General features: G+C 31.2%; 2 protein-coding genes across 2 annotated transcripts in view; both read left to right on the top strand.

The window, feature by feature from the left end:
- The window catches only part of LOC136990322 (VPS9 domain-containing protein 1-like), a 43,570-nt gene extending 38,505 nt beyond the window's left edge, over positions 1–5,065 (top strand). The window contains exons 11-15 of the mRNA XM_067288715.1: positions 1,149–1,541; positions 3,108–3,295; positions 3,380–3,452; positions 4,792–4,896; positions 4,972–5,065. Of these exons, the coding sequence (XP_067144816.1) occupies positions 1,149–1,541; positions 3,108–3,295; positions 3,380–3,452; positions 4,792–4,896; positions 4,972–5,053 (841 nt within the window). The 3' untranslated portion in view covers positions 5,054–5,065. The remainder of the gene's footprint in view (positions 1–1,148; positions 1,542–3,107; positions 3,296–3,379; positions 3,453–4,791; positions 4,897–4,971) is intronic.
- csul (protein arginine N-methyltransferase 5) overlaps positions 1–16,504 on the top strand; it is a 324,839-nt gene that overhangs the window by 146,166 nt on the left and 162,169 nt on the right. The gene's annotated exons all lie outside the window — the stretch shown is intronic.

Raw genomic sequence — 16,504 nt, 5'->3', positions numbered from 1 at the left:
TAATCTCACCGTCTTTAAAGTTAATACATTTGCCTCTTAAGTTGGCTTTATAAATCTCCAAGGCTTCCATTGGGGGCAAAATATAAAAGAACGTTTATTACAAACTGGGCCACATTCCACTATTTATCCCTGCAAACTCGTCTGACCCCTTTTCGTATAACATCACAGCCCTCCAGGCCCTAACCAGACGGGCCTTTACTCATCACACCAACAGGCACGACACCCTGCTAGAGCTTCAATGTATAGAAAATATAGCTGTTGAACATGGCTACAAAAGAGGCATGGTTCGCAGTTTGGCCTGTGCCTATGCCAACCAACTTCCTCCACACAGCGTTTCTAACACCCAGTCTACATCTAACAGTAGCCAGCAGCCCATTACAGGCTATAGGCACACAGTCGTCCAGTTCAATCAACATTTGAACTTCTTATACAGGGAGATTGCGAACCAGAATGGCATGGAGATCGTATACATGAGATCCGGCACAATTTACAAGCTGCTATGCAATGCAAAAGATAAAATAGATCTTAGCAGAGCCCCAGGGGTTTACTCCATTCCCCTCAGGGATGATAGGTTCCAAAGGGACTTAATTTATATTGGCTCAAGCATACGTTCAACGCAAAAAGGATGCGTGAACATCAATCCGACCGTACAAACAAAATGCACACCACCACCTTGTCTGTGTACGCCACCGACCCGGAAGTTCGGGCAGACTTCTGGAACACCAGATTAATTAGACAGGCCTTTCAAATTGATCATATTTGTCACCTGTAGGCCTTGGAGATTTATAAAGCTAACTTAAGAGGCAACTGTATTAACTTTAAAGACGGTGAGACTATCACGCATGCATGGAGATACCTGTTCGAGGAATTCGAATGGAGCCAGACAGAGGGGTGAAATGCGATATATACAATGTTTAAAATTGTTCTAACAGTCCAAGTAGGAAGCCAGTTTAGTTCAGCACCTGAAGCAGACTTTGGTGAAGGCTGAAAACGTTCAGAAGTGTTGTTTGGTTCACTTACTGGTAAAAAAGATTTTGTTTGTGACAGTTCATTCCTAAAAATTATTATATAATGTTGAATTTATATTTTTCAAAATAACAATGATAATTTTATTCTAACAAATTATTTTTAACTTATTCTTTAAACAGTTATTGTCCTCTGACAGAATGGTTAAATTTCAAACAAAGTTTATTTCATGAAAAATGCCGTAATTTATTAGAATCTAATAAAAATTTGCAAGATAAGTTTTGTTCAGATATTAGATATGAATTATGTCAAAATGAATTAGAAAATCAACAAGCTTCTTTACAAAGAACTGATGGTGATTATAGTTGTACAGTTAGTGATAGTGACATAAATTTATTGAAAAGTAAAATTGGAGAACTTGTAAATGAAATATGTAACTGTATTGAGACATGTGTACTTATGCTGGGATTAATATATAATACACTACAAAGTGAAGTTAATCAAGATATTTGCTACAGAGTTGTTGAAGATATTATTCTTATTCCCATTTGGGAATATTTGATAATATTATTTAGGTAAGATTGTTTATTTTTCTTATTTTACAATATATAGTTATTAATATTAAATTTAAAATACACATTTACAAATTTTTACATATTTAAATTAAATTTCTAAGTGAAATAATTATTAACACTTATCATTTTGTAATTTTAAATGCAAAAAATAAGAATTTGTTGATACATGCTTCCAATAATAAATAATTATAATTTTAATAAAAATAATAGTCAATAATAGGAAAAATAAATGTCCATTTTAAAAAGTAATATGAATAATTATTTTATTGAATAAAAAACTGATAAAGTAAAATAAATATTAAATAAATTGTAATTATAAGCAATTTTTTAAAATTAGGTAAATGATATATAAAACATAAACCATTGGCAATCATACTATTTTTTGTGATGAGTGATTGCTTTCAGGATTGAATTCAAATTTTCAAATTTAGATGTTTTAACATTGGGGTTTGAATTTTTTATGTCAGGATTGCTTTTGGGATTCTTCCAAGTATTGTATGAACTTGAGCATTGACCTGCTCAAGATCACGTGATATTTTTTGTAAAAAATTATGTTGAATTTGCAGTTGTTTATTGTGACATCATCACAATGCCAGGCTGCAATTTTTAATCATATTTTTAATTTATTTAATATAAAATATATGCTCTTCACTTCAAATTAGTAGTGGCTTGCCCCGCACCATTTCCTTTAACAGTAGTTAAAGGAAAAGTATGATGTACAGAAAGGAAAAGTATTGATGTAGAGTCATGCCAGTCAACTATCTAATACCTTTCAGGAGAAATTTTTGAATTGAAATAACATGACTTCCAGTTTGCATCAGATGTTTGTATATAGTTAATTGGGGCCTATTCCTAAAGTTTTCATATCTGGTTCGTCTTTCATCTAACTCCATTCTCGAGATTAAGAAAAGACAGACAGACAGACAACAGTGGAAATTTATAGGTCTAAAGTTTTTCCAAATTGCAGCCAAATTATGCTAATTTTACACTGGCCAAATTGAAACATTCCAAATTTTAAATTTCAATGCTTATTTCAACAAAAAATTTCATATCTCTACTTTAGTTTCACTTCCATTCTATTTATATTTAATATATAATTTAAATTATCATACAGCCATACATACATACACCAAACATCTTAAAATAAAGATTGGTATAATGATGCAATCTTTAATTTCAGATGTCTATTTGGCTGATTTTTTTCTTTCAAATATCCTGAGTGAATTTATTACTTAAACTATTTTTAAACTTCAAACATTTTCTTAGATTCAGATGACTTTATTTATTGTGATAGTTTTTTTTAACTTCCTTTATCAGACTGGTTTTTATATATCAAATATTGTATAAAATTAACTATACAGTATATAAATAGTGTAAATTTATATTCTTGGTTATCTGATTGGTGCTAAATTTCAATAGTCTAACTTTATAATTTTTTTTTCTGATTAGTCAAATTAATGAAAATTTATTATCTGACTATTTTTGATATTATTTAAATTTTCATTGTATTTAATTTTACTTTTACACTTTCATACATTGTAGTTTTTACTTTTTACACTTTCATAGATGTACGAATATTGAAATTGAAACAAAGATTGCAAGCACAATGAAAAAATGTTTCAAATATGAACCTAATGGTTTTGGTTTAAAAAAGACATTAAATAAAATTGCATTATGTTCCTATGCTGATTCTATATCAAAGTTGAAATCATCATCATCTATAAAATCACCAGTCTCTAAATTAAACTTATTTGGTAACTATCATTTTTTTAATTATAGTTCATGAAAAGTTTATAATCATGTAAATATATTTTTAATTATTTTGGATAATATTTCAGTGCAGATAATACAGAAAATTTGTGAAAATCACAAAACAGATGATAATGGGTGCCCTGTAACTCCTGTTCTTTTGTAAGTAAAAACATGTATATAATAAGTAACTTGAATAAAGGTTGGATGTCACGCCAACAATTTTACTGATCTCAGTTCACAAAAAAGGCATTAAAGAACATTTAAAAAAACGTTTTTTATTATCCTGCTAGCGCTTTTGACGTATCTACAAACGTCATCTTCAGGCAGAATTGGAATGAAATAAATTTTCAAACAAGTTTGTTCGAAAATTTATTTCATTTGTAGATACGTCGAAGCACTAACAGGATAATAAAAAAACGTTTATTTAAATGTTCTTTAATGCCTTTTTTGTGAACTTTCTCTGGGATATGTATATAATAATTAATTAATATATTGTACAGTTATTCCTTGTATATGACACAGTAGTTACATTCTGAAAAAGTTCCATGTTATGCAAATCTGTGCTATACAAAACATGGGGTTAGGTTCCAAAAGTTAATAAAAGTATATTATTGTTTTTCATTACTCAGAGATATATGTTTATTAAAGCAAAAAATAATTTATTTTTAATCAATAATTAACTAACAATCACAATTAAAAGTACTGTTTTTTACACTTTAATACTAATTTTAGTTAAACAAAGAATTTTCTTTTTTACAAAGTATTGTCATCTTCTGAGTTTCTTTTTTTGTTTTTGATCAGAAATATCAGCAACATCTTCATTTCTTTTATTTTTATCATAAAAAATTTTTATGGATGACAAAATAAAAATATGTTAATAATCAAAACTTTATTCTAGTGAGTCACATTTGTTCAGTTGATTACAGATTTGATTGTTTTCCCAGAATTTGTGTTTGAATACTGAATTGTTCAAATTGGCGACATTTCAAGTATTGAAATACTGCTGTATTTCATTTGTTGTTTTTATGAATAATTACTTACCTGTGGTTAAAAAAGTTTAATAACACTTACCTAAACATGTTTAAATAATCTTCACTAAATATGAAGATTAATTTATAAAAATAAAACACATTAACAGTCTTAGAGGTTAGTCTAAAAATTATGACAATGAAACTACTTGAAAGGAATCTAGTTAATAGATGAATAAATATTAATGCATACATCAAAATATAAAATTTCATTTTTTTCTAATGCAAAAATCTATTTTTATAAATTATTTCCCAGCCAGTAGTAATAAGCATGTAAATTTTATGTTATCTCATACAAGAAAATAACTGATTTTAAAATATCTTTGATTTTTTTATGCGAATAGGTTCCATATACATTGATATATTGTAAATAGTTATCAATGTTTTTTAATTTGTAAGAAACAACAGATTTGATGAAAGATATAAATTTTATAATAGTTTATTTTGAATTTAATTTCTTAAATTTTCAGTGGAGCTGATGACCTCATACCAATTCTTAGTTATGTTTTGGTACAAACTGGAATGCCTCATTTACTTTCTGAATGTGAAGCATTAGAACAATTGATAGATCAGAGGTATAGTTTTGCTTTTCTTTTATTATTATTTTTTTAATGCATATGCCAAATATTAAATTGCTTTTCTCTCTCTAGATTGTTACTGGGTGAAGAAGGCTATTGTTTAACTTCATTTCAAATGGCTTTTAAATATTTAGAATCCCTATCTAATAAATAAACTTTTATTTAATTTGAATGATTAAAAGTTCTATTTTACTAAGTAAACATATAATAAAAACTATTATATTGACCTTTATTGAAGTACAGTAGAGCATCGATTATCCGACTCAATTAAGGACTGGGGTTGGTCGGATAACTGGAAAGTCGGATAACCGAAAAGTATGAAAAAATGCATTATTAGTATAGTGTATTAGGCCTAGTTTAAATACTATCCTCCCTTTCATGGTCGAGCCAGTGCTGCCAGCTAAAACATGCAAAAATTTAACAAAAATAATATTAAAGTAGCCAAGACATAACCAAATATTGTAGCGCCACATCACTAGCAGACATTTGAATTTTTCGACTAGAACGCGGTTGGTTAACCGATAAGTCGGTTAATTGGGGGTCAGATAATCGATGCTCTACTGTATTCTAATTTTTTTCACAAGAAAATACAGTAATACCTCGAGTTGAGAACCCAAAGTTACGCAAGTTTCAGATCTCATCAATTCGTCTTTTGTTTGAGCGCCACGCAACTCTTGATTACTCACTCTCCCCACACTATTGTTCAGCTTACATGTTCGGACATGTCGCACGGAATCGACACATAGCTACAATTTATTTTGTGTTATTTATTTCTGTGTTTGTTTCTACTATGTCAGATTCTTGAGAGATTCTTCTGCATCAAACAAGAAAAGAAAAGCTTTATTTTTGGAATGTAAAGTTAACATTATTAAAGATTTTGATTCAAAAATGAAAATTTGTGAATTGGCAAAGAAGTTTGATCTACCGGAATCGACGGTCAGAACAATTATAAAAGGTAAAGAAAAAATTCTTGAAGCTGTGAAAACTTGACAGAAGGCCTCAGTTCAATTGAAAAGGGGTTACAAATTTTAGAAAATATAGACTCCAACGAAGAGCGCATTTCTTCCACAAAACGAGAAATAAAAAATTATTAGCATGCTACAAGGAAATTTTGCGGGAGAAAAAAAAATTCTTTGAGCCATCAGACGAATTTGTTAGATTTATGAAGCCTTCTACATCAAAATAACTTTGGTTTACGATTTTAATAATATAATTTGTTATAGATATGTATTATCTAAGATTTTATTAAACAATTTTTCTAAATTATTTTCTTTAGTCTCTGGCCCCAATTAAAAATAATTTGTATGTATTTATATGCGAAATTATATCCCGACTTACGCGATTATTGCTCGGTCCCACCTATCCTGTAAGTTCGGGGTATTACTATATAGAAAATACCAAGTTTATCAAATGTAACCAATTAATGAATGTAGATTTTAAAAAATAGTCAATCTTAAACTTGTGAATATTTAATAATTGAACAACACAGACACAGGGAATGTCCATAAATTACAGCCTAATATTTTCCAGATTTTGACCCCCCCTCCCATTTTGGTGACTGTGGCCCTTACCCATAAAATCACAAAGTCTAAGAAAGCCAAACCTCCCAAAACAAGGTTACCAGGTGAAATTTTAAGTATTCCCTAGATTTTTGTCCAAAAGTCCCCTGGATTTCCCTAGACAATATACTATTGTGGTAACTTGAACACCTTAAATGCTTTTTTCAGCAACACTATAATTTATTTAAACAAACATTTTCATTAAGGTGTTGTTCAAGCTAAATTATTTTTAGCTTATATAGATGTTTTTTAATGAACTATAGTGTGACATTGATTGCATAATTACAGAGATTTATACAAATGGCATTAATTACATCAAATAATAGTGATACTAATATGAAGAGTTTGGTGGAAACATCTATTGAGTCATAAACTTAAGCTTTTTAGATAGTCATATTTTTAAAACTATGATATCTCCTAGCTGCAGTGGCATAGTTACATAATAATATTTTCTTCTAAGTAAGAATCTTCACGCATAGCACAATAATCTTATCTTTTTTCATTTGAAAAAAAAAATTAAAAATTTGGACATGCCTTGGACTTGCCATTTTTTTTATTCCACGTGCTTTTCATTTAAGATTTTTCCCTAGATGTTATTAATAAAGCAATGAGACATTGCATGTAAATTCTGCTTTTTATTTTCTTTTTCTAGTAAATATTTAGGGTTTGTAAACAGATTTTAATCTACTCAGTCATCACTAATCTCAGTGTTAGCAAACAAGTTACAATAATGACGGTTCTGTTTAATAATAATGCTCTTCAGGGTCATATGCTCCTCGAGATAATGGACATCCTTGAATGTTTTTTATCATTATTAGGAGGTAGCTCATTAATGATGGTCTCAGAAGGAATGTTATTTCTTCCTTTCCTTGTTTAAGTGAGTTAAATTCAATGTCATACTTTCCAGTCATTATTTCTGTAGCTAAAATGATTTTTGACTACTTCTGAAATACTTAGTGTTGCAACTTTATTATAGCCAAACTTTTTTCATGTATCTTTAGTTTCCATGACAGATTTGCAGATTTTTCCCCTTCTTTTGAAAAGTTGTGGACTTTGGCCACTGGAAAGTCTGATGCTCTAAATAACTGATTATTTGTGGATTTAAAAAGGCCCAAAGATAGTAGACAGAAAAAGCAATTTGGAAAGAAATAGAAAACTAAAATCAATTTAATAAAACTGATGAGACATAAAAATTTGTTTAGAGGGTTCAAAATACAGAATAAGAGTAAACACAAATATTAGAGATGTCTGAGGTAAAAGCTAGTGTGAAACAGAGCGACTATCTATACTCACTGATCTTTTATTTATTATTGGGAAAAATTAAGAAAATTGCGGTAATGAATGCTGGAATAAAGCTATGTAAAATAACTCAACATTTTAGCTTACACAGATGATAATGTTTTTATTGACATTCCTTTTGCCAGGTCTACACTATGTTTATCTGATGAAAGCAAAAGCTTATATTATGTGTACTGCATATGGGCACTGTCTCCTAAGTTGAGGGAACATACCCCCCTAGCCCGCATAATTACGGTCCTGTTTATTGATGAAAATATACGAGACAAGACACAAGAAAGGATAAAATTGGCGGGACTAGAAACCAACATCCACTAAACTAAGTATATCCTCCTATAAACAGATTTAAAACAAAAAAAGGTTATAATTTACCTATGGTGGACAAAATGGCGGCTCGTCTCTGATTCCAGCAAACAGAAGAAAGGAAACAGTGGAGACGCACGTTCTAACCTAACCTAACCTAATAACCTGTTGGCAATAATTATGGTATGATTAGAATATATTAGAACTGCGTCCCACTGTTTTCTTCTGATTACGAATCAGAGACGAGCCGATTGTCCACCAAGTAAATTAACCCCCAAAAAAATAGTAACTCCACATGTGTATCAATATATTTATCTACTTATAGGTAGGCTTACCAGACGTCTCGTTTTGACCAGGATTGTCCCGGTTTGACGACGATGTCCCAGAGTCCCGGCCAGTTTGTCATTTTGTCCCGGTTATTTGATAAAATTTTAAAAGTGCCGAATATACAATTAGTAAAAATAGTGCAGGTCGAGTAAAATGGCGATTTGGCAATTACACTCACTGTTGCCAATCTAAATATTTCGTATCTAGATCTAAGTACTTTTAATGTTTTCTAGATGTTTTACAATTTATAGCATATGGCCTAATGAATTTAGATGTTTTATTTTTTCGCAGAATTTATAACAACACGGGTAAGATGACGTAGGCGATTCTTTACAGGGTTATATCTCGTGAAGGGTCGCGCGTAGGGGTATGGTTCCTTTGACTTTATTGTTCCCACTGGGGAGGTCTACAATTTGGTGGGGGTCGCTACCACCTCATTCAGAGGATAAATTGTGCCATAACACGTAGCCTGTGAGATCCAGATAATTTATTTCGTTTTCTTTTAGATATTTTGTTTCAATTAGAGTTGGCAACACTGAAACTTACACTGGCCACGTTATTGATGCGCATGACATATCTTAGTTGAGTTCAAATTGCTGGTTGGCATTTGCGATTATTTCGTACTGTACATTAAATTCATTTAATCTCTAAAATGCCAAAAAGAAACCATGTTTTTACTGATGATTAAAAAAAGTCTGTGATCATATTGACAAAGTGAAATATGAACTGTGCTTTTCAGAATTTTCAGTAACTCGTGGTGGGCGTTCAAACATTAAAGATCACTTGAAATGTGCGAAACATACGGCAAGCAATAGGAACTTCCACAAATATATTGTATTTTAAATGTACCGATTTAAGTGAGAAAGAATTTTTTAAAAAGTTCACACTAGTGATAAATATTAATAACTTCTTAATAATAAGATATGTTTAGTTCGGTTATTAAAAATTGCTTTTAACCCGTTGTTTTTGTTAACAGCTACTTTATTTAGCCTTTTCAATCATAGGTACTTATCCTAGTAGGCTTAATTTTCTGTCGCGAGTATTTTCTCAAAATTGTCCCGGTTTGAGAAAAAAATATTATGGTAAGCCTATTTATAGGAAGGTATTGGCAATTGGCGTTTTGAAAAATAAATACTTTCAGGTAGAAAGTATTGTACAATAAGGCAATACGATAGAAGAAATTTTAGCAAAAATACAAGTAGAAAATAAAGCTAGATTCTCTCTAGGAAAGCTGTAATCAAAGACAATCAAAATTGGAAATTATAAAACGATAATTCGACCCGTGGTTCTGTATGATGCAGAACATGACCTTAGAAAAATGTTCTAAGGAAAATTTTTGGATTAGTTACGAAAAGGAAAAGAAACAGTGAATTGTATAGGGAAACAGACATTGTAACTATTATCAAAGGATAAAGGTTGTAGTGATAAGGTCACGTAATGAGATGAGATAAAGACCTAAATGCTATAATAGAAGATTAATCAGAAAAAGAACATGAAATCCTAAATTAAGATTGTCATGCTCAATAAAAACGAATGCAAATACAGTAGAAATTGACATGAATGCGTAAAGGGATATGGGGGAAATAGAGAATGCGGGTGGACAGGGACTCCAGAGAGAGGAGGCTGGGGGTTTTTCCAGGAGAATACTTATGGCCCATAGTGATTCCACCCCTATAAAATTAATGCTATTTTCACTAACGAAATAAAATCTTTAAGACCAATTTTTATTAATAAAGAAACATTCTGCATATTTTGTTTTTTTAAAAAAAATGGCGGCCAAAGAAGCCTGCTTTACCTCCGAGTCCTATACAGTTTCGCGACGGCCCAGCCTATGGATGCGACAATAAACCAATTCCGGTCTAGGCAAAACTCAATTTTGTGTGACGGTGTAACAACAGTTAGTTATATTAATATTTATATTTTTTCCAGTTATTAATAAAATAAAGTAGCCTATATTGCAACACACAATTTATAAGTCAATTTGAAAATGATATCGCTACAATATTTACCGTTAAGTTAACAAAAGTATATAAGTAGTTAAAATTATTAGTGAAATAAATAATTTAATAGTTTTCCAGTAAATTAATGTAAAAATTTCTGTTCATTTCTTATTTCCTTCGTGAAATCATAAGAAATATGCATTTTTGATTAAATTGTGGAATTCAGTATTTACAATTTCCACTCAACAGTGGCCACGTTGATTACTAGATCTGTTCCTGCGAACTATTGATGTCACGCATCAACGTAATCCTTCAGTTCATGTGAAGTCAAGTGAAAGAGGAAAACTCATTTTTTTAAAATACTTTTTGTTCTATCGTTTAAGATGATTACAAATGGGGAAATCAGAAATTATATTTACAGATTGTTGATTTAATTATAATTTTGATTGTAGTGAACGATTTACGAAACTATATGAAAATGGAAACAGAAAATTAATTGAAAATAAATCTTTTAATGTCCAAATGTCACTTCATCCAGAAAGCAATGTGTTTAGTTTACATTAAGAGGAATTATACTTAATTTTTAATGTATGTTTAGACATAAATTTTCTAGTTAGGTTAATTACAGTGGCGTAGCGTAGTGGGGACGCAGGGGCGGCCCGCCCCGGGCAGCACTTTTAGGGGGCAGCAAAATTTCACAATAAATAATAATAATATAATACACCTGTACAATACACAATAATGATTGTTTTTGCCGAAAAGTTCTTTATAATTACTGTATATCTTAGTCTTTTAAATTGAGATACCTAAATAAGGGGGCGGCGAATTTCCCTCCGCCCCGGGCGGCTGACACCCACGCTACGCCACCGGTTAATTATCTTTTAATATACTGTGGGTGATCGGTTAACGAACATAATCCGTTCCAAGACCGTGTTTGCTACCCGAATTGTTCGTTAACCGATTATCGATTTACCATAGGTTTTTATGGGAATTTGATTAATTCGTTCTGAACATCCCCGAAAAATGAATAAAAAATTATATACTTTCTTACTATTTTTATTTATATGTAATAATAAAAATATATATATACACAGTCTTGCATTTTTATTAGTCATGTTGTTTTTCCGTTTGTGGGACGTTAAAAAATCTATCCAATGTCGATTGCTTTTCTCTTTAGGATTTTTCGGAAATAATTAATAGCATTGTCGTCGTAGAGATCCCCAAGCCTATTAACCTCAACCTGGTTTGGATGCCATTCTAAGACGTTGTTCTGACATCCTCCCACTTCTTTAAAAGATTTTTAATAGCAGATATCGACATTAATCCTCTTTTTCAGAAGGAAACGTCTCGCCGAGTTTCTTGGTGTTCTTCATTCAAGAGTTCTTGGAGTTCTTTTGTCGTCAAATCAGTTTTAGCTTCCATTATGATCTCTTCAATGTTCTTTATTTCTCAGATGTGATTTTCATTACTCCTTTAGCTAATTGAGCCTTGATTATATCTTTTTTAGATAAGATTGTGTCTACCTGTAGACCTGTTCAAGCCATACTGCCTAGCAACATCAGACATCTTCCCACTCTCTACCTTGGCTATTATCTCTTGCTTTGTTTCTATGGTGAGCACAGTTCTTGACACTCCATTCTTTTTAGACTTCATAATATTATCAGTTTTTAAATAAAAAGTTCAGAAAAGCAGTTACAAAAATTCAGAGAACAGAAGTCAATTAGCCCACAAAAAAATTATATAAATGTGAGGCCCGGATAAAATTCGAAATTCGGTGTTAAAACGTTAACGAATATCCAATGGGACGGTTAAATCCTCATCTTTCAAAAATAAAAACCGATGCAAAACTTAACGAGTGCCATCCCGACAGTCTCGCAAAGACTATAAAAAAAAATTCCTTCTGTCACAAAGGTAAACAAAAGGCTGGAATTATAGGGGAGGAATACCATCCGATCAGTATGTACCGGGTTGAGCGTCGATGTCGACGTCTCTCGCGCTCCGGAAGGTTTCGAATTGTCACTTGGAAACAAGGGAAAACCAATCGGTATTCGTTATTTTACGTCGCTTCTTTTCTTGTTTATTTGTGAGATGTTCGTTATCCGAACATAAAAATCTTTCGCGAAAGTGTTCGTTGTCCGATTTGTTCACAGTCCGAACTGTTCGTTAACCAATCACCCACTGTACTGTATATTATACAGTACAGTGGGTGATCGGTATTATGATAAATATTTTATGTAATGGTATTGAATATTTAAGTCATTCGTGCAAAAGCGATTGTTTTTAGGATATTATATGTTTATATAGCCTACTAAACTCATATATATATATATATATATGTTTAATTTTTAACATTTAAAATATCAATTACTTTAGAATTTCTATAAAGTTGAGCTAGCATCTCGTTTGTCCGAGGCCAGTAGGGTGATGTTAAACGATGAATAATTCCAGATTTTAATCTTCAAACTTTTTTGATGGGCTCCGTTATCGGAAGTTAATTTTTCAGGATAACCAAATTTTCTGGAAACAGATTAAAGTTATTTAATGATATTGTTTGAATTTACTTTTTTCCGTTATAATAGTTTCGAGTTATCTATTATAATTATCTACTAAAGCTGTAATACATTCATCTAATGGGATTTCCCCACGAATCGATGGTTAATTCTTTCCACGGCTCAAGGTAACTTTGTCGCAGTTATTTTAAGTTATGAGCTGGTAGACTTTACTGTTCGACACAATAAGCATTGTTTTATTTCCTCTCTCGCTTCATCTATTCTAGGCCACTAGGATTTTGTTCCTACTTGTTTTTCTTCATACTGCACACTGATAAACAGAATGTGCTACCGTAATGACGAAGTTTTGAAGGGATCAGAATTATGCCACGAAGTATTATTTCTTTGAGTGGAAAGCCCATCCCGAACGTAAATCCGTTTTAGATGAGCTTCCTACTCACATGTATTGCTGCCGATAGTCTTAAAAAACTCTCTTCTGATCTATCTCCTGAGAGAATCGTTGAAGGTTTCGATAGTTCGTTATTGCTTTCATTGCCTTGGTGACGACATTCAAGGTCAGTGTGGAAACTGCAGAATTTACAACAGAATTGATGTAACATTTTTCTTTCCAAGCAATGTTTCCTTCCGGCTGATTCAGTGTTATTCGAAATAAACTATTACCGATATTATTTTTTCCTTTAATGTGTAAAACTTTAAATTTGAAAGGTTATAGGCACAATATCTAGCTTTCGATTATTCTGGAATTTTTATACATGGAAGAATATATTATTTCCAAAATGTCTTCGATCTGTTAATATAGTAAATTCAGTCGCCATGTAATAAAGGTTAAAATATTTGGAATCCCAAACTGGACCTAGAGTATCTTTTTCTTCTGACTGCATTTCCTTTCTTTTTGAGCTAAAAGTCTACTTGCATACACTGCAGGTTTAAGTTGATTATTTGAATGCTTTTGGAGTATATTACTCTAAAAGCATTCAGCGGTAACTTGTATATCGTAAAGAGATGCATCCACGATCGTATTACATGGGACTGGCAGGATCGTGTTAGCATGTTACTGACAATCCTGTAAGTAACATGCTAAAGCTCTTTTTCACAAGTTTTTTAATAGAAGATTGTATCTATTTTATATACACAAATATATGCAAATCACTTTATACACCCAAACATTCTTAATTATTTACATTTATATGAAAAGTTGCAGTTATTTTTTTCAGTTGCCTTTGAAAATTTGTCAAGTTAAATAAGCTGGTTTTCTGCGTTTAGGAAAGATTCCAATACTATTCTTTCATTATTGTATAAACCTGTTATTTTACTTTTTTAAAGTACAGTAGAGACTCGTTAATCAGAACCGCCGGTAATCGGAACGATTTTCAGTCGGACTGTGTCGTGCCGAATCGAACGTTTTTGATACTAAATTTACTTCTAAAGTATAATTTTCATGTTTTTATATTCTTCAATATATTTATTTTGTTTGTACAAAATGCAGAAATAATTTTTAACGATACGATAGCCTCGATTATTATTATAAAAATTTTCGTTAGGCTTAAAATTGACGAAAATTCAACACGAAGCGACACGCAACGGAGAAAAATTTGAACATCGGACAGGTTAATATATTTATTCGTACATAATCAGTAATCGGACAAATCTAATCTGAACAAATCACTAATCTGAACAACCCCAGTCCCCAATTGATTCCGATTTTCGGTTCTCTACTGTATATGAACATGATTGAATCAATAATTCTAATAGTTATTTGTTCAGGTGAACTTGTTACTTGTTTTTAAAGTTTTTTGTCCACCACTGTAACGGCATTAATAAACAAACTTTCAAATCAAATATACAATTTATATTTATAAACATAATTTTACATTATTTATCAAATATACAATGTAGGAAAACATCATTATAGCATAATGTCTGCTGTAATGATGGGTTTTACCTTGGTCTCCTAACATCTTAAATCTGTATTTATAATCTCCAGACAAAACAATTCTGATATTGTCCATCGTGTTTGTTTTTTCGACAACGACATTTTGTCGATTTCATTGTATGTCTTTCATTTGCATTTCCTGATACCAAGTTTATACACTGGCAGATAAACACAAGCAACAAGTACACCTAAACAATTAACTTTATTAGAAATTGGTTCAATCGTATTGATATGTTTTTAAAAAAGTAAGAAATAATAAGTTTATGCAATAATGAAAGGATAGTGTTGGAATATTTCTTCCTAAAAGTAGAAAATCAGCTAATTTAAGTTGACAAAATTTACTTAAGACAACTGAAAAATAACTGCAAATAATAGATCTAAAATCTTGTGGTGCCTCCACTCTCTTGAATAACCTCATAAATGTAGTCTGGCCTACTCATAATAAATGTTTTGAGTACAACAGTTGGTATAAATGCATGCTTTCTTCACTGCAATATTTAAGACTTTTACTGAAGTGTAGTGTTTGTCATCAGCATATATAACTTAGTACTTGAAAGATTACCCCCAGATATTCTCGATCGGATACGGATCTGGAGATCGAGGTAGATGATCCAACAGTTTGACCCCTTTTTTTTCCTGAAATCAAGTTTCTTTGTGGTGCAAGATGAATGAACAACTGCATTGTCTGTCATAAATTAAAACTTTCTGCCAGCTAATTTTCGTACATTTGAAAGTAAAGTATTTTCAATCAGCTCCTGATACTTTCTTGAATCTATTCGTCTATTTATGAATACAATAGATGACTTTCCCTTTCAAGAAATGCAGTCCACACCATAATAGAACCACCACCCGTCTGTCGTCAAGATCAAACTTCTCTTTGCGCAAATCATTAAAATAATAGGATGAGAATCGTCCAGGTTAAACTTTTTATCTGAAAAAATAAGGTGCTGTCAATTTGTATCCCATGATGTGCTCTCGTGCATAAGTCAATCTTCAAGTCTTATGTTCTTTAGTTAGGGGAGGTTTTCTCTTTGACTTTTTTCTTAAGTCGTCCTAGGATTTTATCACTCTGAACAGTACGAAGATGAACTTTTAACTGTAATTGGTTCACAATTTTCGACACTGTCACACTGTCGATTGCTACTCTCAAAATTTGCCTATCTATTCCATTCAACTTAGATCTTCGCCGTTGTTTTTCAAGTTATATTTATAAATTTTTTGAATATAATTCTGCACAACAATATGACACTTTTCTATTTGGGCAGCTACAACGCGAAAATTTATAATTGTGGCCAAAAAATTTGTGGCCAAAAAATATCAATTTGTCCTTGTTCTTTCTCTATGAGTTTCACACCTTTCCCAATGTTTGTCAGATGATTTTTTTTTATATACACAAATATATGCAAATCACTTTACACCCAAACATTCTTAATTATTTACATTTATATGAAAATTTGCAGTTATTTTTTCATTGCCTTTGAAGATTTGTCAAGTTAAATTAGCTGGTTTTCTACGGAAAGATTCCAATACTATTCTTTCATTATTGTATTAACCTATTATTTTACTTTTTTAAAGTATATGAACATGATTGAATCAATAATTCTAATAGTTATTTGTTCAGGTAAACTTGTTACTTGTCTTAAAGTTTTTTGTCCACCACTGTAACAGCATTAATAAACAAACTTTCAAATAAAATATACAATTTATATTTATAAACATAATTTTGTATTATTTATT

This window comes from Centruroides vittatus, unplaced genomic scaffold (assembly GCF_030686945.1).
Source record: "Centruroides vittatus isolate TY-2023 unplaced genomic scaffold, ASM3068694v2 scaffold_899, whole genome shotgun sequence".
Taxonomy (NCBI): domain Eukaryota; kingdom Metazoa; phylum Arthropoda; class Arachnida; order Scorpiones; family Buthidae; genus Centruroides; species Centruroides vittatus.
This window is presented reverse-complemented; position numbering and strand designations above follow the sequence as displayed.